Source organism: Camelus ferus, chromosome 13, assembly GCF_009834535.1.
Source record: "Camelus ferus isolate YT-003-E chromosome 13, BCGSAC_Cfer_1.0, whole genome shotgun sequence".
Lineage (NCBI taxonomy): Eukaryota > Metazoa > Chordata > Mammalia > Artiodactyla > Camelidae > Camelus > Camelus ferus.
In genome coordinates this window covers 5689528-5715900 of record NC_045708.1, presented here as the reverse complement: position 1 = coordinate 5715900, position 26373 = coordinate 5689528, and the positions used below count along the sequence as shown (strand labels likewise).

Genomic DNA, 26373 nt, shown 5'->3' with positions numbered 1-26373 from the left:
GCAGTTCACTCCAGAATAGGCAGGATGAGCTTTGTTGCTAGGTGGACTCAGGTTTGAGCAAGTTTTAACGACCATTTCCGCTCTCTTAGTTGTGTGTCCTTGGAACAGTTGTGAAAATGTCTCTTATTGTTAATCACATTATTGTGTACTTTTAGTTGTGAATTGCATTAATTTTTATTTCTTCTCTTTCTATGGAAATTTTATTTAATCTTTTTCCAGGCCTCAAGTAATGATTGCCTTTTAATGTTTATTAGGAAGTTATTCAACTCTTGCATGTGTAAAAGAAAAAATTTTAGCACATAAAGTGCTTTATGAGGGGAGAAGAAGCCAGAGAAACTGCTGAAGTTATTCTAACCAAAAGAATGGAAAGTGGGGAAAATTTTGAGACTAATTAACTGTATCTGTTTCTGTGTCGTAAGGAAAGGGTCGTTAAGTATAGTGCAGTGTGTGCTCTAGACAGGTGTTCAGTGTTGGCCACAGATGGGCATCCGTGAGGGTTTACTGGAAATGCAGAGTCTCAGGTTCCACCTTGGATTTATTGAATCAGAATTTTTGTTTTTGTAAGATTCCCAGGTGATTTAAATACGCATTAAAGTTTGAGAACCACTGCTCTGGGACCAGTGCTTCCCAGGCCTTTTCAGGCTAACGCACAAATAGAATACGAGCGCACTGCCTTGAGCTCCCAGAGGCTCGGCGTCCCAGCACGCTTGGCGCTTCTTCACACGGCCTAGAATTTAGGCAGGTCCCAAAAAGGGGGGAAAGGGAAGATGGTCCTTCATGGCTCGCGATTTTGATGTGAAATAGAGCATATATAGTTCAGGAGGAACAGAGGTGGCTGTGGAGTTAAATTCTGACCAGTCAGTCTGGAAGGTTAGGGTCTTCTCCAGTACCTGATTGCAAAGGGAACTGTGAACTTGGGTGCAAGTAGACAGACACGAGGGAGAGAGGAAGCTGTAACCACGGATGAGAACCCACCATCGTTTCAAAAGCACCTGCTCTTTTCTAATAGTGGACTTGCTTTACACATGTTTAGTCCTTCAAGTCTCTGCGCAACTGAGTCTTTGTTTTCCTGTTGTACGTATCGGGAAACGAAGGCCAGCCAGCTAGTTTGTAAGGTGTCATGGGCCTCTGAGGACTGGTTAAAGCCATGGATGGATGGATGGATATTTGCATAAACTACTGAAGATAATAAAAGAACAAACATTTATGTTGAAAGGAAAAGAAGGGATAGGCCCATCTCTTAGAAAATGAAAATCGTATAATTACTTTGTTCTTTTTCTTTCTGTTACTGCTAAAATTAGTTGTATTTTGCCTGCTTCTGAAAATTGTTTCTCTCTCACTTGGTAGATATATATATATATATATATATATATATATATATAAATAAATAAATAAATAAAAAGAATGCTTGTTAAAAACGGAAATGAGTAACAGTTACGGGAAGTATGCTGAGTAGGGAGAGGTAAATTGTTCCAGAATATTTAGGCGAATGTTGGTTACTGGATTTGAAGTCTTAACTCAGCAACTGAAAGGGAAAATACATAGTTTATGTGATCTAGTAAGTGTGAGCATATTGTAGTCATTAAAATTTTTTTGAATGCAAGCTGGGGAACATTGGCCACATCACACACAAAAATAATTTGCTGGTGGAGTAACTCACAGGATGGGTGGAACCCTGCCTGGATCGAGGGCAGTTCAGATTTTGGGTCAGTGGGAGCTGCTGACCCTTCCGTCTGGTGCTCCCGCTGGAATAGGTGCCCTTCAGCATATTCCTGTCTTGCTGCCACTCGGCTCCAGTCACAGCCTCAGAAGAGTAGTTTCAGTTGGTGAAGCCTGAATTGCATGTCCATGTCTGGGGTAAAAAAAAAAAAAAGAAATCTTGATTTCTTGCTCCCCCAAAACTGCACATGGTCAGGCTACGGTAATGCCCCTCAGTGAACCTGGGGAGCCTTAGGGTGGAAGAAGTAGATGAGAGATGGCCAGAAAAACAAATGTGTTCACTGTGTGCACTTCATTGGGAGACTCACACTGCGCAGGAGATTCGGTGAGAACTGTAACAACATATGGGTATTTATAAATAGTTTGTTTTGCTACGTATGTGATAGGTAAATAGAGGGATGATGCTGGTGGAGTGTGTAATTTGTGCTGGTTCATATGCAGCCTTTTCTAGGCAAGAGGTGTGTGAATAGAGGGAGTAGGATCATAATAAATAATTATATGCTGTAATACAGGGTTATATTTTAGCAGAAAACGAAAAAGTAGGTGAGAATTTAAACCTTCAATTTGGCTGTTGCACTGGTGAGAGCCTTTTCAGAGGTGCACGCCACCTTACCTGCTTTGTCTCTAGGAGGTTGCCTTGCCTGCTGTGCTCACCTTCACAGAAGCCTCCTGTTAATCTGCATTGTCTGGGTGCCTTCAAGCCAGCATCTGTTACTTTTACCTATCTTAAATATTCTCTTAAGGCAGCTTTAAGTCACTCTGGTTACCTGCTTGGGCTGGGCTGTCTTATTTCTTGAGTTTATAGCTATTGCATTTTCAAAAAAATGGTAATCTGACTTTAGAGTTGCAAAAGTTTTGAGTAATCTGCCCCTTGCTCTGTATTTCATATACACCCTTTTATTTTCAGTAAACATTTTTTTTGCAGAACATGAGGTTTTCCTAGCAGCATATATATTGTGTTACAGCAGAAGTGTCTGTGTGAGAAACACTGAACCAAAATGTATTCTCAACCTGTGTTTTCCAAAAGAAGTAGAAAGGTTCTATATGTGGCCATTGAAAAGTCACCCTTGACAATGTCAAGTACATGTTAAATGGTAATCCTTTGAAGGTGTTTTGGTGAGCAGTTAATCCTCAAATTCAGAAATGTAGCTTTCTGGTAATCTCCTCAGCTCAGTTTGCTGGATTCCACTCAGCCAGGCAGGCCCTGAATCCAGAAATTGTTTGACCCCACTAGGACCTCCCGTCTGTGTCTCACCACCTTCTCACAGTCCCTTACCCCTTAATGTCTCACACCTGGTTTAAATGCCACCATTCCCATTCCTCGTGTGCCTTTTACCTGCTGGCTTACTCCAGAAGGACAGGGGTCTTCTTCCTTGTAGCTCATTGATGTACCTCAGGTGCCTAGAAAAGTGTCAGCACATCCTAGGCACTTTGTTATTCATTCCCCAAATGTTCAGTAGCATAGGCAGGGGGCGTGAGTGTTGATTTACCCTGTGTTTCTCTAGTGGCCCTGCTTGAACAGCACTGTCTCAGCTGTGCTTCCTTCAGGAGCCGGGCAGTAAGTAGTCCCATGTGCTAGTGGTTGACGTGAGGACTTTTTTGGGGAGGGTCCACAGGCTGCTGTTTATATGTGGAAAAGACTATCCTGAAAGGTCACTTTCATTTAAAAAATTGGTGTTCAGTTTGTTAAAGTTATAAATTAAAAGACATGGCTCTCCTTTTTAAAGTTCAGCTTATAAATCTTGTCCCTTTTATAAGTTAAACAAATTTTAACAGTCAGTTTTGAGGTATTTTTGAATTGTGATTGGTCTTGTTTATAAAGTAGTTACTATCTTCAACAGTTAGGCTTGCTTATTAAATAAAATAAATTAAAATTTTGATTTCTATTGTTATGGGATCTTTTAGTACAAACCTTCCCAAAGTACTTAATGCTTATTATAAATGAGATAAATCATACCAAAACTGAAGTGAGCCTAAATGGTGCCTTAGATATCTCAGTGCTGTGCATAAACTCACTGCAGTTTCAATCTTGACTGCCTGTCTGAATCATCTTCACACAGAGAAGCACTGCAGGGCAATCCAGTTCCACCCCTGGGGAAGGGGGTCGTGGCAAGGGACAAGCTCTGTGCCTTTTTTTTTTTTTTTTTTTAATCAGTAAAATAGGGATCAGAGTACCCACCTCACAGACTGTAAAGGGAATTCCATGAGTATATGCACATGCATGTGGGGTTTCTTCAGAAAGGGCCTGGCGTGTAATAAGGTCTAGGTAGTGTTACTTTGTAAAATTGGAGTTACAAGGGTATCATTCTAAGCCACATTCTTCTAACTATAAAAAGAATAAAGATGTCAAATACGTCCTGATTTCTTATAAGCCCCAAGAATGTTAATATGCTTTTGATTCTCTTAAATCTTTCTTTACTTAATTCTAAATCTTCTCAGGGATAAAAGATACATATCAATTTAAGGAGATAATTACCACCACAGTTAATTCGGGTTACTTAATTTTTAATCTTTCTAGGTTGAAAAGATATGTACCTACTAAAGGAAGATATTTATAGTCGCTAAACTTACGTCTTCAAAACTCCGAAAGGAATGGCTTCTGACCTCACATTATCTAAATCTTCTGACTCTTCATCTAAGTCTGAAACTGTTTTATGGTCGCCTGCCTATTTTTTCTTTTTTTAAAATGTAAACATTTATATCACTTTTGGCTCTGAAGGCTGTTGAACGCGATGGCACCGGAAGATTGTGTGCTTCCTTTGCAGAGGTCTCTGGAGATCTTTGAGTCTGTTAGGATCTTGTGTTCTTCTGTTTTCTTAGGACTGTGTATTCCTTATGAATATTTAAAATGTTCAGTGGAACGTTTGCCTGCCTGGTGGTGACGACAGCTCATGAAGTTACTCTGTGACACAGGAGTCGGCTTGGGCCAAAACTTTTCCTGGGAAGCTGCTTTGCAGTGCAGATGCTCAGAATGTGTCTCAGTGAAGTGTGGAAAACCCACGCAGTTCCTGGCTGAGGTTCTTTTGAGAGGAGACATTACACTGTTCTCACACCTCTGCTCTGACGTTAATGTGGCCACTGTTGAACTTGAGCTCTGGCTGTTGAGGACTTTATTTGGGTGGGTCTGTCAGGACGCCTTCCTGGTCGTGCGTATTTGTGTGTCTGAATCCGGATTGGACTTGCTTCTTGCTATGGCTTGTTTGCCATAGTGGATACAGAGCTTTTCTTTTGGTGGTAGTGGTTGCCAAGTTTAGCTGTTGGTTCTTTTTTTTTTTTTTTTTTTTTTTTTTTTTAATTTTTTTTGGGGATGAGAGAGGTAATTAGGTTTATTTATTTACTAATTTATTTTTGGAGGAGATACCAGGGATTGAACCTAGAACCTCATGCTTGCTAAACATACACTCTGCCACTTGAGTGGTACCCTTCCCTAGCTGTTGTTTCTTAAGACCCTCTCTGGAGTAGCGTGGTAAACACAGAAAGAAGCATTTTATTTATTTTTTTGGGTCACAGTAGATTCTGCATCTTTGTAGTTCATTTAAAGCATTATAGTTAAAGTTATATATATTATATATATTAAAGTTAAAAAAGGAAGCAGGATGCAGAGTTTATCAAGAACCCCTTCATACTCAATATTTTCATAGAGACTTAGAAGCTCCCCCCCCGCCCCCCAGCTTTTTAAAATTGGTGATATGTTACTTGGCCTGTTAATGCCATGTTAGCAGATCACCGAGATCAGGCACACCTGTTCACTTTCGTTTCGCTTTTGTCTTCTGCGTCAAGTTCTGAGCATGGCTTTCCCACAAGCAAACATACAAGAACAATGATAAAGGAAAAATGAATAGTGAAGAGGCCCAGACTAGATGAGAAGACTAGGTGAGATCATCTAGATTAGACGGCAGGTGGAGTTCACCTCCTGGTCCAGGTGCTGGGGGCTGAATGTGGCCTATTTGGAAGGACAGTGCTGTTCTCGGAGATAGGTGTGGGAATGGGGACCATCCCTGGTCTAGGTTCATAAAATGAGCTGAGTTTTCAGCCTAGATGGAGAACGTGACAAGGAACTTGGAGATGCAGTGTTGGAGGCCCTCTGCTATCCTTGTAGGCTTTGGTTAAAAGATTTATTTTGTAAGCTTCAGGTCACTATGTTTGATATTAACCACTGGAAAAATTCTTGCGCATTTTATAAACAGAAGGTTTCTGAGCAAATATATCATTAACCAGTAAAAACCCTTTTTTACAAGGTAGTCTCCTGTGGTATACATCTTACGTTATCAGCTAAGCTGCTTTACTTATTTCGTGAGCATTTCTAGAGCAGTGGTCAGCAAACTCTGTAAAGGACCAGAGAAGAAGTATTTTCAGCTTTGCTGTAGGCCACATGGCCTCTGTGGCAGCTGCTCAGCTCTGCCTTTGGGGTGTGGAAGCAGCGACAGGTAAGACACTAATGAATGAGGTGGCTGTGTTCCAGTACAGCTTTATTTATGAACACTGAAATTTGAATTTCATATAATTTTCACGTGTAAACAAATGTTCTTTTTTTCCCTCCCGACCATTAAAAAATCTGAAAACCATTCTTCACTTGTGGGTCTTGAAAGAACTGGCAGTGGGTCAGACTTGCCCTGCAGGCCGTCCTGCCTGCCTTTGCTCTGTGGGTTTCTTGCCTCAGCCTCTAGTTCTGCCTGTTCTTAGAATCCTTAAAATTCTTCCATCACCTAGTATTTTATGCTCTGTTAAAAAATATAATTTGATTTATCTAGTTAAATTAAAAAATAATTTTAATTGTATTGTTGAAACTACTTAGATATTAAATTGTAACTTTTTCTGCCTCCTATCAAACTCTGCGAGGCATAGAATGATGCCTTATAAACAAGATATTTGTTGGGATGATGACACGTTGAGACTATTTCTGTTTTCCTTTTGAAAGAATTTACATAGGTATCCTCTGTATAGACTGACTAGAAACTGAATGGGGAAGAAAATGAATCAAGATGTCATCATTGTAAACTGGCACAAATCATGAACATCTTCAGAGATGCTGTTATCTCACAGTTGTGTGATACATTTTGGGGAGTCTTCATTGGTTGGTTGTAAAACGAAGCTAACAGCCTTCTGGAGACTTCAGTTCGATGGAACCTGGAGTAACTGGATTAAGGCGGTCGCATGAGGAGGGATCCGAGGGAGGCAGGGGTTTCTTTTGTTTGACTCTCCAGGCTGGGTACCAAGATCAGCCTGGTGGACTGTGACGAACAGAGTCCCAGTCACAGTGGAACAAGATTTATATTTACCTAGAGTCTAATTGGACTGAGATTTCCTGCAGTTATGTTAAAATCCTCTGCCCTTTTGCTTAGTGAGCAAGCGTTTGAACTCGTAAGCTCTGGAGGTTTAGCTTTTGCTGGCTCAATTAATCGTTAAATGTTCCCTTTATTGTAATTGTACATTGATGCCTTGCTTTTTAGTAGCTGAGGCAACTGCTGAAAGAGTTGTTTAATCTGTTATACGCTATCAGTTTCATAAAAACCTCTTTTTAAAAGGAAGCAATTTTGATTTGAAGTGGCATGGTAGTATTTGGGTTGGATAACATCATTTAAATTGAAATGCAGGAATTTGGCTCTGCTCTTGACAGAGATTGGCTTGTATTTGACATTGACCCATGTGTTTGTCGTCTTTCCAGATATTGCCTTCTGTTTATTCTGACAGCTTCACCAGCTGAGAGAACTAGACTTTCCACAATTAAAAATATTGTCTGTGTATTTAAAGATGGAGCAGTAGACTCTATTTGTTGAATTACTTTAGGACGTGTGTGCATAAGAGTGATTTGTTTTCCTTTTGCAAAACGTTTAAATACAGCAGAATAGATACTTGTGTGCCTGAGTTTTGATTTGGAGATATCTGAGTACCCTAAATACTAGGAAAGGTAAAAACATATGTTTTTGTTTTCTGCTCCTTCATACATTTGTGTTAGTATACGTTTTGTAATGGATTTTAAATACCATAAAATAGGTGGGGGAAGGTCAGTAAGTTATCTAATTCTTTTAAGTTAATTCTTAAAATGCCTGAAATGGATGAACTTACAAAGTCACTTTCCAAGTCTGTTATGACTCTTTATCATTATTTATGCATTAAATATCCAGTACCTTTAAATCTTTTTCATTATTTCACCATTAAATAAATATGTGCTCAAACTGATGAGACAGCATGCTTATGTTACATATGAAAGATATTCCACCTTTGTTCGCTCATTTAACCCCTAAATTTATTTTCTCACATGTCTCTAAGTTTCCTTATTCATTTGCCTTTGCAAGGAATGCCTTTTCAGTGATGTCCAGTGTGATAATTAGTGTAATGTGTAAAAGGTGTAAACTGAACTGTAAAAGGCCAAGGTATGGTGTTTTATGTTCCCTGTGGAGACAGTGGGCATTGTTCTGGCTTCCTTTGTGTGCCGGGCAGATGCTGATGCTTGACAGATGGTGTGCTAGTCTCACTTCAGACTGATCAATAGAGATACAGTAAAAATACATTTGGGGTGGGGGATTTGATTATAGCTACACGTTCCTTTTAAAAAGGAGAAATGGATTGAGTTTATAATACAGATTTTTAACATTATTTCTGTATGTTGCTTTTCATTATTGTCAGCTTTTACGTTAGTATTTTTATTTGTAAAGCTTTGCATAACCGTTGGCTCTGAAGCAAGCTATTAGTATTATTAAGTGATATTTAGTTCTTAGACTTTACTTGTCCTGAATATCCCATTGGTGCTGGTATTATAAAACATAGGTACTGTACAATTACCAAACTGAGGGAATGTTAATAATACTTTTCTCTTTAGTAGAGGGAAGGAAAATGTCACAAAAAGGTCTCACCTGATACGTTGTATTTTTATATTGTCAGGAATAGTTTAGCTGAAGAATAGTGTTTTAATTACCACTCTTCACACCTGAAGGTTTCACGTTTGCATTTGAGAATTAATTCTAACAGTACTTAGAATTGGAGAAATTATGCTTCTTCCTTACAAGGGATTTTATACCTCATATTTCCAGCTAAACAATGGAGACTCGATTTCCAGTTTACTCTCTGTACTGGCTAGAAGACATTTTGAGGGAGAAAGCCCCTGGGCTGTCTTTCAGGCTCATAAACTAGAATGCTTTCAAAGTCTGCAGCAACTATCCAGAAAATAGATACTTGGCATCATGGAGGGCAGTCTTTTTACAGACTGCATTGGCGTTCCGATCATGATTGGTGGAGGCTAGTTGTTGCAGAGACCATCAGTTTTGTCATATGTTTTACTTCTGTTATCTCCCAGCTGCTAGGATTCTCGTTGCTGTCACATCTGATACACCAACATATGGATTTCCAGCTCTTTTCAGCATTGTCTCTGTTTCCCAGCATTAGAGGTTCTCCATTTTTATGTTCTCTCCCCAGGAATTTACCTGCTGCTTTTTGCCTTTGCTCTTTGAGTGCATTTATAATATTTTGTTATGGATGTTTGTTTTTATTTCTCCCCCATATTTTCCTGCATTTGTTCTCTTTGATGAACAGATAATGCATTTTCAAGGAAGAAAATTGAAATATCCAGAGAAGCAAAAGATACAAATTAAAGCCCCTAAATTACTGTTAATATTTTGTTGTGAGGTCACTTTCCGTGGTAAACATGTATAGGATTATGCTAGTCACTGTTTTATAATAATGCTTTTTAACTTAACATGTCCTGAATTTATTGCCATGTCAGAAATTATCGATCTGAATCATTATTGCTGCTTAGCATGCCATTAATATTGGAATTCTTAACCTGGGATCAATGGTCAACCTAGGGGACTGTGAATAGAATTCAGGAAACTGAACTTGGGTAAAAAATTACATCTTTACTAATTCATTACATTTCAGACGACATTTAGTATTCACTTCAATTATGAAGGTAGGCAGTAGATCGTAGTAGGATTTGTAGTGCCTGTGACATCAATAAAAATGACAGACATTCTCATATCACACCATGTAGAGAAAAATAATGTTTATGCTCATCACTGCTTTGAAATTATGGAGGTTATTAGATGTATAACCCAGCCAATCTTATCATTTAATGAATCAGTAAAGAAGTACATGTATTACATTGCAGTTTTTTCTCGTATTGTGCCAAGTGCGCATTTTTGTGAATTTAAAACTTTTTTGGGGGGGGGTGGGGAAATGGGTGTATAAATTGCTAAAGGCATCCGTGACACAAAAAACATTCGACACACCCACATTAGTTGATAGATTCCATAATGTAGCAAGTTATATATAGTTGGATTTTAGGTTCCTTCCAAATTCTGCATTATAAACAACAGTGGTGAACATTTACCTGTTCATTTCCACTCACTTTCCTTAGAAGTGGGATTGCTCAGTTAAAGGATATGTCTGGACTTCTAAAGATTTTTAATGAATTGCCATTACAGTTCTTCCTACCTAGCCCTCGTGTGCCATAGGACTTTGGCCTCTGCAAGTGACTGAATTTGTGATTTTGAAAGTGGAGAAATGTTCTCTAGGTAGAGCAGGAGACTTTATGTCACCTTTAGATAGTAAATCTTCACCTCAGAATGATCAGAGACATATGTGTGCTGTGTTTTTTATCCGCGGTTAATGGTGTGGAAAGGAGGAGATAAAGCTGTGACATTGTGTCTTCTTTCTAGTATGAAGTAAAATATGGAGTATAATTCTGAGAACTTAGTATCATATGAATTCTGGTCCGCTTTTAACTTCAATAAATGTTACAGTGTTATAGAAAGTTTGGGTATTAGTGGTCCTTGTATTTTCATTGGAGGAGCAGCCACATAACCTCTCTAAAGATAGTCCTAAAATCAAGCCCACGTAGAAGTGGAAAGGAAAGAGGGGAGCCTGAGCAGTGGCATTAGACACCATCAACCTGTCCTGCCGCACAGGTGCCAGTCAGGATGCAGGGGGAGAAGTTACTAGCCCCTGTTCCTGCTTGTGAAACCTTGGGGTAGGGTCATGCTAGGAACTTGCCTTAGCCGCCAAGTCTCTTCAGGGAGGCAGTTGTGGCCTTTGTTCTGCCTTATTTCATCTGCCTCTAGGGCTTGATTCTTAATCCGTCTGGAAGGTAATGATTTCAACTGTCTAATCAAACTGTTTTAGGGATTCTGAGTCAAGAGCTCTGTGGTCTGTGTTTTTATATACTTGCTGGGGTCATCTGTTTTTCCCTAGCTTTTCCTATTAAAGAAAATAGAATATTTCCCCTCAATCATTGTTTTAGATGCCACTCTGTTCATGAATATAGCTTAAAAATTTTGCCCCATTTAAAAATAATGTAAAGATAATTGTGTACAGTGGCCAGAAGTGCTGAATTGTGAACCAGCAAATTCCTGGTCTGGTTCTTTGGCTTCGGTCAAGGATTTTGTTACTCCATTCTGCGTGGCCTCCATTCTCATTGTCCTGTGAACCATCTCATGCTTCACCGACAGATAATATATTTGCCTTCAGTTTAACAGGAAGGCTAAGAGAAGGGGCTCTTCTTTTAAGGCTTCAGTTTCCAGAAATTGAAATACGGTGCCTGCTTATATCCCATGCCCAGAACGTAGTCACGTGACCAAGTCAGCTGTAAGGGAGGCTGGGGAATGTGGTCTTTATTCTGAGGGGCCACGAGCCTGCTAAACACCAGATGTTCTTTTATTAAGGAAGAAGGCAAGAGTGGAATTATACTCAGCTAGCAGTCTCTGTTATAGAGAGTAAACAAGTACAATTCAAGTTCTTGAAGACATACAGTTACTTATTGGTTCTCATGTCTAGCTCTAATATTAGATGGTGACATGTCAGGGAAGGACAGTATTTTTATTCACCTCCGTATCTCTAGCACTTAGCTGGTATGTAGCTGATACCAGGAAGTCTGTATGTGAATGTCTTATAAGAGTTTATGATTCTGTTCCTTGTAGAATTTATGTATCTTCATTTCCTAGCTTTAATGTAATCTTGACAAGATTTGCCTGTTACCACTTTGGTTAAAATGGAGAAGTCTGAGTTTCCTCACCCAAAGTTCTGATTTATTTTGTCTCAGCAGATGTTCGAAACATGATTTCTTTCAAGGTACAAATTACAAAAAGCAGAACTCTCATTAAACGTTATATTGGCCCAGAGCAACTGCACTCATTTGTTGAAGTGTGTTGAGTACAGTTTCATGTAGAGCATCCAGAGCTACTTATGGCCCCAACATTAAATGAAATCTCTCGTCCCATTTCAGGCATCAGTAGGCCTTTAGATACTCTAAATACTGCTGCCTTGCTCAGGTCTTTGCTGATTTTGATTATAAAAGTGAGAGGGGTTTGGCAGATTACTAGATAAGATTCTGCCTGCTTCCTTCCCCCAGTACTTTTTAGCCTGAGAAAGATACATATGTTATAAAGCAAAATTATTACACGTAGAATCCTAAGGAGATAGATAATTGGAAATTGTTGTGTAGGTGGAACTGTCTTTTTCCCCAATACCTGTTAAATACTTATAAAATGACATTTATAATTCACAGTGGACCAAAGATCGGTGATGAAAAGCTGAGGTCTCTGCATCCATTCAGTCAGGTGAAAGTGACGCGATGGTTTAAATTAATCTAAAAGCATCTTTAGTCTTTGACTTTAACCTAAATGAAGCACCTGACCAAACAACAGTAACTGCAACAACAAAAACCCAAATGAAAATAATAACGATTTAAGGGGGAGACAGAGATGCGGGTAGACTAGGAGAGTCAGGGAACAGGCTTTATTTGCCCTTAGAAGTTTATGTAAATTAAAGCAAATGATTAAATTTGAGGTCCACTGAAACTGGGATAGGCTTTGAGTAAGCGAGTAGAATTTAATGGGGTTTGTTACTACAGGCTAATACTGTAGTATTGTAATACTACTAATACTAAGAACATTTTGTTAATCAGCTAATAACAAAAAAGCACACTCTTGTATGTCTATAACTTTGCGCAGGATGTTGTAGAGGTGAGATAGGGCAGGATTCAGAAATACACAGGATTTTTTTAGTCTTTCATTCTTCGTTTTATGGGAAGAAATTACACTCATTCAGGTAACATTATATATCAGTAACAGGCAGTGAGTGGGCCATACCAGCTGAACAGGACAGACTGTACATTGGTGCATTGGGGAAGACGTGAAGGACCATGCAAACCTTGATTTGGGTCCTGGAGGTTGGACAGAATTGCAGTAGGACCAAGTGGAGGTAGAGCATCTCTAATAGGGGCAACAGCGTGAGGATGGGGCACGACTGGAATGTGCCTGTGGAAGAATCAGAAACCAGCTGAGCATATGTAGAAGATCAGGCTGAGAAAAGGAACGAAATGGGTAGCTTGTGGTTTTTCTTTACTTCTGTTATTTTTGTGTGGATTGCTGTCTGTCAGTCTGTGACCCTGGTGGTTATAGTTTTAGGGCAGCAAATTTTGGATGTTTGCCTTATTACTGTCTGAGTCTTGATTGGTACGTTTCTCTGAAGGTGTTTTTTTGCATGCCCTTTTCTCCTTTAAGATACAGATTCTTAGGTGAAAGACTAATCACTCAGTAAGGAAAACCACTCACAGGATTATTGTGTTGTCTGGTAAATAAAACTCAGAAGTAAACTGATGTTAAACAGAATATCAATCTCAGAGGCAATTCAGTACAGTGTTTATTAGTATGTGCTGTGTGCCTTGCTTGTCTGTCTAAACCCATGTGGTAAGTTTAGCCTACTTTTAATAAATTTTCCTTAATGTTGACATTGTGACTGATTTGAAATATATAAGAAAACCATCCAGTGGTACACAAAGAAATATATAGAGAGAAAACGTTCATCTTCAGGTTGGACTAGCTTAAAAAAATCTGTAATAATTGAGCATCTCTGTTCAGACTGACAATTAAACTTTCATTTCCCCAGCCTTTAGTTATAATTTAAGTCCTGACTCTGGAAAGTTGGTAGTAAATATTTGATTGAGAAGAAATATTAAATGAATATGTACATTTAGTCTTATAGGGAAGGCTTATAAGATGTAGATGCCCATAAAGTACAAAAAAATAATTGGTGTGGGAAATTTTGTAGCTTGATGCTTGAACTGTGGAACACTTGCTTTTACAAAATTGAGAACTGCAGACTACAATTAACTGTCATTAATTTCGTTGAGTAGAAATATGTTCCATTTACTGTACAATCAGGAGCCAGGCTTGAACGAGTTTAAATAGATGGAATCTGAATTATACTGACAGTCCATTAAACAGTAGCAGAAAACCCATAAAGAAAATGGATTCACTGTGATACGAGTTTATAATAAAATCATTTGCCAAATAGGAATTACAGCCAGGCATTGTGAACTCTCCTGTGTGTTTCCAGTGAGCACTGCAAATTGGTTGAACCATTTATTGTAAAGCCCAGGCTCCTAGCACATTGTTTTCAGAAAAGGAGCAGGCAGTGTTGCTTGAAATCTGCTCTGCAGGATGTGACACCAGAAGATCAGACTAGCAATTTGTTTGTTGTCAGCCATATGGGAGAGAAGCGTCTTCACTCCAGCCTACCTGTCACTGGTTATTTTCCTATGAACACTGGGTATTCCTGGAAGTGTTTGAACCCTTTCCATGTTGGTTTCCTAAATATACATATTTCAGCCACGTTTTAGTTGTAATCTTTCCGTTAAGGACATTTCCATTAGCAATCATCCTCTAATTAATAGGGATTTTATAGCAGAATTTATTTATTTTTGATAGGAATCACTGAATTGGGATTAGAGTTGTTACCTGCCTTCTCAGGCATTAGAAAGGTAGATACAGTGGGGCCGCAGAAGTGAGAGTGGCCTCGAAAGTCCCTTCCCTCGTTTCTCTAATGCCCTAAGACAGTTTGCTTCATGGGGCAGATGGCTGTCACTGATTTGGAAAATAGATTCCTCCTCAGATTTCCTGTGGTCTCTTATGGCATGTAAGCTATATACTAACACAGCAGTTAGTAAGTATAAGAGAGATCCACATCACTTAACTGGAGTCTTGATGTTAAGCTGGCTAGAACCTTTTTCATAATATGGACTTAATATGGGTTTGTACAAGGAGGGCTTCTTAAGGAACATGTTCAGAATGAAATGTGGTGATGAGAGTGCTTAAAATGTTTTTTGCTTGAGTAATACAAGTATCAAAGCATGGCTAATATTTAGTGTATCAGTATAACTAATAAGATTTCTGCTACTGGCAAGATGATCTTGCTTTTTCCTGTTTTGCAGTGTTTCCAAGTTGGTGTAACATAGGATTCATTTGGGAGTGGGGGAGAAGGTCTCGCTGCAGCAGTTATCCCAAAACTATCAGCATCACTTCTTAAAGTTAGAAAGAGAATCATCTTCAGTCAATCTTTAAGCTTTTGATATATTTTACATTGGAAGATTTTCCAACTTCTAGAGGAAAAGAGAAAAATATGGGAAATTAAAACAAATTTCCATTTAGTTTGTTATGACCTGCTTCCCTGTCCCTCTCCCCCTCCCCAAACTTGGTTTTTCTCATAATTTAATTCCCTGTTAGCATGATAATTCCCCTGTTAGCAATGAGGATAAAGATAGGTAAGTGGTTTCTAAATGTATATAGTGTTCTGTTTTTAGACAAAACCCCACATCACTTTTGTAGTACTGGTTGGAAATCTGTAGACGTCTGAGTACATGGAATTTAATTTTCATGAAATCTGAAAAGGAAGGAACCAAGGATATATGGTACCTGAGATCTCTTCCCCCAAGTTTAGAATCTTTAACAAGATGTTATCAGCCAATTTTGGTGGCAGTGTTGAGGGTCAAAACATAGGATAAGGATAAGGACTAAAAAGATTTCACTTGCAGAGATGCTGTGTTCCCAGTTGTTGTTCCCTTTTCCCTTTTAAGTTCTCCACGAGTCCCACCCAGTGCAGGGACCCTTTCCCCGCAGAAGAATCTAGTGGAAAACTAAAGGTAGGTCGTCCTGCAGTTGAGTTATTTATTTCTTAAAGAAGTATTTATTAGAAACCAGCATCCTTCATGTTTGTGTTGATAGAGCATGGCTTTCTTGCTAGGATTTTATATAACTTCTTTTCAGTTTTAATATTTTTGTTCAGTTCATTTGTTTCTCATATAGTTTTTGAGTGTTTCCTGTCTCGATGTAGTATATCGTTGGTGGGGGTGAGGCATGGTGACAGGTTTGACTGTTGTCTGGAAGGGGAAAGGAGACCAGAGGCTGTGTTAGAGGCCTTGCGCTACTCGTGGATTGAAAGTTGGGGTTTCCGTATTCCTAGTGCACACGCCCACGCCCACACCAACACCCTGTTGTATGTTGGAAATTTGGAAACAGCCGTATTCACTGGTGAGATGCTTGTGGACTTTATTCTGCAGGATTAGACTAACTGCTGTTACCTCACTGAGTGGTTCAGAGTGTCGAGGGTGGAGGAATCCTGTGTAAGAGAAATGGAAAGCTGATGGAGCAGTCCTGGGGGTCAGCCTCCACGCCCACCGCTGTGCCACCCAGCTGGGTCTTTGGGAAATTTGTTGAGGAGAAAGTCTTTGTTCGTACGTGCTTTTCCTAAGTAAAGGTTTTCTATTGGCTTTGCAAAGGGGTGAGAAGATATTTCAGAGATTAACGGCAGAAATAGGTCCATGGAGGGGAAACTCTTTTATGGGACAGAGCACCGTGGCTGAGCGATGCCTGAGCGCAGCTTTAACACCGGGCTCCCAGTGCCGCGTGCTCGGTCAGTGGGCAAAGTCTGTGTCCACTGTGCTTGTGAGGAGGCTGTCAGGAAATGTGCTGACAGGTTCTTTGTGTTTCAGGATGACAAACTGCGTGATGCTTCAGGCTGTGGTTTTTACCCTTGAGAGGACCCTGCTCTTGTTCTATTTACATAAACCTGCTGATTTGCTGAGGATTGGAAAAGCAGAGAGAGCTTTCCTTGCCTCCAGAATCTGCCTTTCTGTTTTGGCTGACTTCCTTCTCCAGCCTAGCGAATGCTCTGTTGTTTGCAGATGGCACAAGAGAGTCTTGGACACAAAGCTATGCTGAGGTTGTAAGAAAGAGCCAGAAACACCCTGTTCAACGTCATGGCCCAAAACATGGACACAGGATTTGAGATCACTTAATCGTGTGATCCATTTCCAGGCAGAGGCTATGTGTTAGAGAATAAGTCTTAACCTGGACCCATGGTTTCATTTCCAGACACCCCTAGTAAGAAAAAAAAATGTATTATCCTGTGTTGTTTGGAATAATTGATATTGATGGTAATAGCCTCACCCATTTTTCTGGCCCATTTCAGGCTTGCTGATTTTAAGATTAAAATATATATATATTTGCCCTGCAGCAGCCGTTAGCTCAGTCTGGTAAATATGCATTTTCATGTGGGCAATTTTGAAAATGTGCATTATGCACTTAATGGATTGCATCAGCTTTGCTCAGTTCTTTCAGAACTGCTTGCTTGCTTTTAAAAATTTTTTTTTTTATTTTTTCTTTTCTTTCTTTTTTTTTTTTTTTTCCAAGAAAAGGTGTCTGCAGTACTTGAGTTGGCCATGGGGAATTTTCAGGTTGAGGCTCATTGATCCAGCTGACTGAAACCAATTTTATCATCAGCTTCAGACAATCTATACTCTTATAAATTGCATGAAAACTCTTGGCAAATTGTTTTGGCTTTAAAAGATTACTGGGCACATATCCTAACTGAGAGTGTAACGTTGCATTGACTTATGTTCTCATCATTCCCTTCCCAAATAAACCTCTTTATTTTTGTACTAACTGAACATCTATATAAAGTTACTTTCTTAAATAGCTGCTTAATCAGTGAGACAGGAGGGAGATACTTCTGAGTGTTTGGCCTTATTTAACCTTGTTTTGAAAATCGTTGAGAGTAATAATAAGTAGATTTTTGTATGTGTGTGAGAGACTTATATTCCGCATCGTTTCTTAGGAGGTACTCTTTTTTAGTTGGATCCTCCTAATTTTTTATGAGAGAGTTACAAAGGAAAGTTTGATTCTACAATAATTTTTCATGCTTCTGTTTTAAAAACGAATTAGGGGGGAGGGTATAGCTCAAGTGGTAGAGCTTAGCATGCACGAGGCCCTGGTTTCAATCCCCGGTATCACCATTAAATAAATAAATAAACCTAATTATCTCCCTCCCCTTCCCAAATAACAATACAATAAATAAATTTAAAAAAATGAATTAGAAAAGTGAGATCAAAACAATGTATTTTTTTCCATTCCTATGGCAAGTTTGACATGGTGTGAAAAATTTTAAATCTGGTCAGAAATTTTAATGACCTGATCTTGGTCATTCTGTGTCTTACGACTCTTTATGTAAAATAAACTCTTTAAGTTTTGTCACTTAATTTTGAAGTGAACTTATCTGACTTTTTCACATACAAGTTTCAAAATACTGATAGAGATCACTTGATACAGTGACCTGTTTTACAGATTACTACCCTTATGCGTTGGAATCTCATAAATGAATTTATAGCTTTGGATCCATTTGCGTTGCCATGATAACCTTTTAAACAAAAAGAGGTGACCTTACCTAGTACTAAGGCATCAGTAAGTAAATAGGGTAATTCCCTAAGTTAGGTTTGAGGATCTGCCCCCTCCCTCTGCCTTGTCCCTCCTGGCAGCATTCCTCAGGCGGGGCTGCAAGGCGGCCTCCAGGTGTGCAGGCAGAGGGGCATCAGATTTACATCCAGGTATATTTACAGATAATCATTTTCCTGAATGTAACTTTGTAGTGAGAAATGAAAAAATATAGATTCTCTCTCTCATTCTGGAAACCATTCTTATATACCAGTTAATAGCTACTCTATGTCTTTATGTAAGAGGGTTTATAGTAAATAATGATTCTGCTGATTATGAGCAAAATATATAATAAAGCTTTTCTTTGTGTAAAAAGAACATTGTTATACATAATCCTAACTGTGTTACCGTCTTTCATCTACTTCAGTTCTCTCTGGTCTCACCAACACCAGTGTCAGACATTAGTCTCCTTCGGGGGTACAGAGAATGCAGAAATGAGTAAGTTTATTTGAGCTCAAAACTGAAAGTGGACAGTGTAGACCGTCTTGACTGCCAAATAACTGAACAAACAGGGAATGTGAATTGCCAGTTTTATATAAAGGAAAGGAAATTTTATAGCAAGGAGAGGAGGCGTTGTCATTTCTTTACCGAGGAGCCACGAGAATTTACTGCCACTGAAGGTCACTCATAAAGTTGCAGGTACTTGTAGAACAAAGCAGTGAAGGGGGTTTGGTGTGGAGATAGGGGATTGGTGTTTCTTCAGGACAGCGCAGCCTAGGGGAGGGTGAGGTGTACTGTGGGATCAGACCGTTGAATGCAGCAAGTTTGCTTATCATGTGAGCTCTACAAAAGTAGAGATAATTAGTTAGGAAGGGACCTATTAGTTTTGAAGTCAGTGAATAGTAGCTAGGTATGACAGTGATACGTTATGAGATACAAAAAATACTTCTTTCTAGAAGAAGATAGGGAGAAGCGGGCATATAGACTGATTTGTGTTCGCATTGAGTGAGATGAGTAAATAGTTGATATCTAGATGTTTGAAATGCTGGTAGTGTGTACAACAGGGATTAGAACACAGAAATTAAGAATCTGGCATTGTCCCCAAGTTGTGCAAGTTGGGGCTGCAGTTTTTATTTAGGGAGTGGTGTCATCGGTTTTTACTCAAATACCAAATTAGGCGTAGGAAGAGAAATATCCACCACAGTGGAAAGAGTTGTTTTGTTTGTCCCTTAAAGTGATTAGCATGTTAAATGGATGTAGCCTGAATGTTGAATGGAGTTTTTTTTTTCTTTTTTTTTAGCGTGTTGGACTTTGGGATAAGATAGAAAGCTCAATCAACAGTTTGTTCTTGAGCTGCTATTTTACATGGATTCAGAGCTCGAATCGCTGCTGCTGAGTCTGTGTCTGAGTAGAGAAATCAGCTGGGAAATCTTGGATGCCTCAGCAGTTGGCTTTTAGGCTTCTTCTTTTTCTGTAGTAACTTTGGGCTACAAGAATCCTGATGCCTTTCAGGAGGTGTCCTGGAAAGGAGTGCCCTTTAGTCTTTTTCACGTCTTTTTTCGAGGTCTGCCTCTTGGTGGGTCTGCTAGGGCCATGGTGGGACTAGAGCTTCCCCTGGGCTGAATCTCCCAACATCTGCTCCTTTGCTTTTTTATTTTTGAGGCTCTTAACATGTGTGAAATGAGGAAATAGAGAAGTCTGTCTGTGTTCTCAAGCATCTGAGTTAATCTAAGGCATGTTTGTTGTTAAGGCATGTTTGTTATCAAGGGTCATGAAGAAGGATAAAACAAATGGTATTTTAAATATGGGCATTGTGGTCACTGTCCCTGGAACATTTGGTTGACTACAGATGCCTCTACTTCTCAGTAAATAATACATAGACTTTCCTGTCCTAAGTGTCAAATGTAATTACCCAACCATTGCCATGGCAAATACAATTTAAGGACGTACTCGTCTTCCCTGAGGAAAACGTAATTTGGTTTATTTCATTCCATCTCTGATTGGCTGCCTTGGCTTTCTTTACTATTAGAAAATGAAATATGTTTAGGTTAAATTTTACTAGAAGGTTATCCGCAAGATGCTAGATTGGCTTTCTTTTTCTTTCTTTCTTTGGGTGAAAAGGTCATTGTAATAGCATGTTCAATCTAGTCTTCTTTACACATTTCATGTATTTCCTCACAAAATATTTATTAAAAAATAAAGCAGAACATGGCAAAGCTGCTTCTCTTTGTGAAGACAGGGAAACGTCTATCTAAGTAAGATGCTCAGGATTTCGTCTTGGTGTGTAACCTTGAGCACGTAATTCCCTTTATCAGAGTCTCTTCATCTGAATGTGGATGATCCCATGGGATTCCCACCCCTCCTATTTTCAGGGATGCTGGGAACAGTAATTGAGGCTTTATCAAATTTTTAAATTATCAGAAAAGTTGTCAAAAAGAACCCAAGGGCTGTTTTCCTTTAGCTTAAAATTATTTGTAATTTAATGTCACCTTTGAAAAATTTTTTTAATGTAAAAGGTATGTGCTTTGTCATTTATTTGTTTATGCAGTGGCTTTAGGGGCCCTGTCTGTGTTCCCTTAAAGGTAAATGCCATTGTTTTTAAAATTTCTTTTTCTTTTAAAGACTGTGTGTATATCGAGAGTCGGAGGCCAAACACACCGTATTTCATCTGTAGCATTCAAGACTTCAAACTGGTAAGCATTTTCCATGTGCTGTTGATTCTCCTCTGTACCTTATCTTCCCCAGTCCCATCGGCTGTCTCTCTGGGTTGCTTCTCTCTTGTATTGACTTGATAACCAGTTCACCTTCTGCGTGCTAAGGGCCTGGTGGCTGCAGCACCCCAGGAAGGCAGGGCGCAGTTTTAGAACACTTAGTGTTATAAAGCTCCTACTGTAAACAGATGTTTCTGAAGTTTTTATTCCTTTAGTAGCTGTTCTGAGAACAGTTTCAGAGATTCCCGTGTTCCTACGGTAGTGGTTTTTTCTCAGCCATTGTGAAGAATCTGAAGTAAGGTAAAATTGGGATTTGATGATGAGTAGGGAAAAAAAAAGAATATCAACGGGCCAGAGATGAGTTTTCTGTGGCAATTGTAATTTACTTAGGTATTTTAAACAAGTAGGGAGTATATTTTGAACTTTGTTTTGGGGTTTCCTGGTGTTAGAGGTTGGGGGGAGGAAGTGTGGCCTCGGGGAGGTATAGCTGCAGTACTTTCCTGTTGAAAACTTTTCACAGGTGCCTAAGTGTTAATGTTGCCCATCATGAAATCTCTTGTTTTGAGACCACTGGTTCTCACTTTTGGGGCTTTGGATCCCTCGATATCCGTAGGCAGTTTGCAGAGGTCTGTAAATAAACATCAGTCTTAAATAAATATACCTCACTATGTGTCTGAGCTACTGGTTTTCAAATGTATTGATATGCGGCTGTGATTTGAAAAATTGGCTTATGTACTGACAGTACAGTTAAGAATCACTTTATTATGTAGTTTCCTCAAACAATTGATATGTGAAATACTGTCATTTGGAGATCTTTTGAAATATTTAGATGTTCAAACAGGATCCTTGTACTTGAAGGTTGTGAACCACTGCGTACATTTTTAGGTCTAGAGAAATCCTGATTGTTTAGCTTTGTAGAGATATGTGTCAGTATTTGTGAATACCGTTATTTCCAAAACCCTTAGTAACTTTTGACAGTACTTGTGTTTTGACATACATTGTATGTGATATTTCAGTCTAAAGAAAAGTAATGTGTTCTGAACTCTGCTTGTCCTTTTTTAACAAAAGTCATTTTAAATGACTCCAAATGTCCAGTTAGTGTACCTGACTTAATTTTAGAAGTTGCATGCCCTGTATTTTTCTTTATTCAGAAATTGTCACGTAAGTAATAAATACATGCTTTTTTTTTTTAACTTCTTTAAAAGAAAGTAAAATGGGTCATTTACTTCTAAGATTTCTTCATTCTTGATAGGCTGCTTTTACCTTCTAGTTGTTTTATAAGGTGGCCTTGCAGTTTAACCTTGTAAATCAAATGCTTTCTATTCAGATTTTATGTCAACATGAAGTTTTACCATTTTTAAAGGTCTCTGCTGTTTATTGTATGTTTCCTTCCAAGGATTTTTTTTTACAGATGCTGCACTGACATCTGAAAATATGGGCGGTGGCCTTGCTTCCTGAAGACTTTTCTTTTGCTCGTGGCTGCTGCTGCTGCTCTGTCCCTGCTCCTTGTCTTTGTGTGTGATTTTTACCAAATGTAATACCAGAAAAGATAAATCTGGGAAATAAAACTGCAGAGATTTTTCTTTTACCTATTAGAGTCTGAGCCCCTTTTGTACAATTTTTGCCCTTTAGCAGGTGCCTTGATGTTTGAACGACGTCTCTTATGAAGTGCTCATTACAAAGTAATAGTTGTTGTTCGGGGCAGAGGCTCCTGCTGAGCTACAGTAATTGCTCAGGGTATTAACAGCAATAAAAGCTGAAGCTTCTGTTGTCAGTACTCGTCTAGGACAGCGCATTAAAGCTGTCTGCAAAAGCAGTGTGGGAGGTGGGGTGCCATATGTTTAGATACCTTTTTCTAAGTCACATATTGCTATGTCTTATGCTTTTGTTTGAGTTCTGTATTCAGCACATATTCGTCGTCGTTATGTAAGAATAACAGAGATGATGATGAAATATTTGCTCCTGGAAGGAATGTATTGTCTGGATACCCACTTTCTTTCCTTGATTCTCGGTATTACTTATGAAAAGATAACCTAGGAGATGAGAATAAACAGAGACCTTTTTTCCTTTAGCTTACCCAGCCTGTAAAGGGGAAAGATGAACAGAAGGAAATGTGCTTTGTTTCTCTGCAAGATTTTAAAAAGAAGAAATTGGAGTTGGTTTTGCCCACAGCAAATACCATGCATGGCAAGTGGAACAATGGAAAACAGAAACCCAGTAGCTTTGAAATGTTGTTCATTAATTATGTATTTTATCTTTTTAGCCTTTTTTTTTTTGGTTTGAGGTTTAACTGAGAGATGTATTTCTTTGTTTATATCATAAATTAGAATTAATCATTTATCATGGTGAGTTCTTTAGTATAAAGTAAATTTTGGGACAGTCTATGGCACCAGGTGAATGCCCTTTGTAGGGCAGGAAGCTGGGAGAAGCAGAGGGTTGGAGCAAGGGTGCAGAGAGCAGGGTGAGAGCCCGCTCTCCCTAAGTCCTGCTGCACGGATGCTTCTCCCACTGGATTCTCAGATTGTCCTTATCATTACCTCTCAGCAAAGGGCTCTTTTCCTGGGCCAGGTTGAGCAGAAATCTAGTAACTGTAATTGAAAGAGCCTGTTGAGACATCTGCAACCCTTTCTTCTGCTGCGCTCCCGTAGGTCTTCCAGGTCATTGTGTGACTGAGTTTGCTTTGGGGGTTTGTTCTGGAATGAGTCAGTATCACCAGGGAGCATTGCATTATATCCTCGAGTGCAGTTAGTGGTGTTGGGGTGTCATCAGTGACTTTGGCAGGTGTTTATTGTGTTCTTTGTTGAGCGCAGCACCATAGGGGGACTGAAGAACATAAGGTACAATTCCCTCCCTCAGTGATTCTGGGTTCTAATTGGACGAACAGTGGTGGTACTGTCAGATGTCAGCCCTCTTTAGGGGACACTGAGTAGAACTGATGTGGAGGAAGCCATTCACTTTTTGTCCCAAGAGAAGGATTCCTTTCTTTAACTAAAAAAAAAATGAAATTCCATTTTTATAGAAATTCAGGCCTTAGCACAATAGAATTCATTTGTATCCAGAAGTAATCATGGACTCTGAGATTGCATAACAAGCTTATTGAGATGAGTAGCTTCCACTCAGTGTAACACCAAGGAATTCCTTGTCTGGCGCTAACAGTGGTACTCACGCTGAATTCCTCACTCACGGGAGAGTAGGTGAAGCTGTTTCTTTGATATTCTACATGGGAGTTCTGTGTGGATTTCTAATGAGTTTCTGTCATTCATTAAATAGAAAAAAATATGATTTTTATTTCCTTGAGTTACATAATTATCCCTTTTTAAGCTGACATATGAAATGGATTTTCAGGTAGGATGGGTAATTATTGCAAATATTATTTTGAACAAATAGCATTTTTGCTTCTATTTGATTTATTAAAACTTAACTGTCATTAAAATTAAGCCTGGTCTAGAGATTCCTTAGAGTTGGGGATATGCCTCTCAGGATATCATTTTCAGTTGACTTCTAGGGCTCAGTGTGTTATGGCTCTGCATGGGTGAATGTGCTGTTGTGCCGTTTATGTCCCTGACAGTCACATACTGTAAGTGCTGATTTTCAAAGTAGGACGGCTAAGGGTGCATATACCACTAGTTACCTTGGAGAAGGCACATCTCCATTACTGCTGTGATGTAGGGGCCAAGTTATTTAAGATTTAATATGGCATGCCTCTGTTTCACTGCCAAATGTGAGCAACTGGGAGAGGAACATTTGGAATTTTCTTTCCAGTTCCTGGTTTGTACCCATAACACTACCCCAAAAGCTGATCACCACAGCATGACACACAGGGACTTCAGCTTAGGTTCCACTTATCATTGAAATTGCCCTCTCTCCACCAAATTGAGTTTCTCAGAAGTGTATGTTAAAAGCAGGAAAATGATTTTTGTTCTTTAAAATGAACACTTACTGAGAATAAGTAATTATATCTTCTCACTTTTCGTTAGAGACCTTACACAGGTAATTCTGGGAGGTAGGGAGTCTTCGGGAACATGCCCTCTGTGTGCACACCCACAAATGCACAAGGAGTTAATGTCATTTATGATAATTTATAATGTACCACGATTATTTAATCCCAGCTTGGCTGTTGTGACCGCTCAGCACAGAATGTATGGTGGATGGAAGTTCAGGAAATGGGCATTTATTTTAAATTAAGTAAATCTTGTTTTCAAAACTTTTTGGGGGGTGTTCAGGAAATCCACATTAATGTGAACATGGCTAATTCAGAGTTGAGATGTTATTCTGGGACTGGGTTTGAGGGTGGCAGAGTGCATGGGTTGAGACTGATATCAGCTGGCCTGTTTCATCAGCTTCTTGCTGTCTTTTATGGCCTTGGGCAAGACTCTAAACCCTCCGAACCTTGCTTTATTTACCTATAAAGTTGGGCTATGAAGCACCTACTTTGCAGATAGGTTGTTTTTAGATTAAAAGATCAAGCCTGCAAAGTGGATGGTGCAGTGTCTGGGCCATGGGATGTTCATGATGCCGACGTTCAGTTGGCGCCCTAGGTTTGAGGGCGGATATTAGTGTTTTATTCATTGATGTATACTTGGCATGGCCCATGTTAGATCCAAAGTAAATATTTACTGAACATTGAATGAAGTTACATTTCAGTGGAAAAAATCGACTGGATAAGGTTTTCAAGGGGCTTTAGTAGTAGTTTGATACGATGCATGCATTAAGTACAGATTAGCCTTCTGTTTCTTAAACAGGCCAAAGATAAATCTGTTTCTTTACCTTCAGTTAGCCTGCAGTGTATAGTATTTTATATACTTAAATAATAAAATTCTAAAAATACTTTAAAACTCAGTTTTTTATTTTCTTCTGGAAGTTTATGAGTGTTGCCAAAATCATAACTTTTTTAGGCTTTATTATATTCTGTTTTGAATTTTCTATATTACTTTTAGCAAAGATAAATGAGGGCTTAGTGTATGTGTAGACGTCCCAGAGAAGGCCAGCTGATAAGAAAAGTGCCTTAGGGTACTACCGACTTTCTGTGTCAAACTGGTTTTGCTCGCTCTTTTTTTTTTCATGGTCCCTCAAGTTAGGCCTGCAGAATTGAGTCTGTCTACAGTTTTTTTGTTTTTCGTTTTTTTCCCTCTTTACCCTGTTTGGTTCGTTCCCTATAAAAAGGACAGTACCACTTGGTTATAGCAGTGTGACTTAAGCATAGTGTTGGATAATGAAGTGAAAACCTTGACATTTGTTATCAAGTGTCTTCAGTTTACAGAGTGAGGGAGTAAGTATTACTTAAAGAGATAATGGAAGGTACAGCACAGACAGTTCTTTACAAAAGATTTGCTCCTTCTTGTTGGCTTAGTTGCTCTCACCTGTCAGGGGTGAGTGCCTCAGTGCGACAGTGCTCGTCTCCCGCAGTGATTCCTAAGTCAAGACAAGGTTGGGAAAAAGAAGGAAAATTTGTCATTTGCAACAAT

The 26373-nt window shown here is 39.1% G+C and overlaps 1 protein-coding gene across 3 annotated transcripts in view; it reads left to right on the top strand.

The window, feature by feature from the left end:
- Positions 1-26373, top strand: part of RERE (arginine-glutamic acid dipeptide repeats) — a 366156-nt gene that overhangs the window by 141462 nt on the left and 198321 nt on the right. For all 3 annotated transcript variants that reach the window (XM_032495115.1, XM_032495113.1, XM_032495114.1), the window contains exon 3: positions 20820-20890. In XM_032495115.1, the coding sequence (XP_032351006.1) occupies positions 20820-20890 (71 nt within the window). The remainder of the gene's footprint in view (positions 1-20819; positions 20891-26373) is intronic.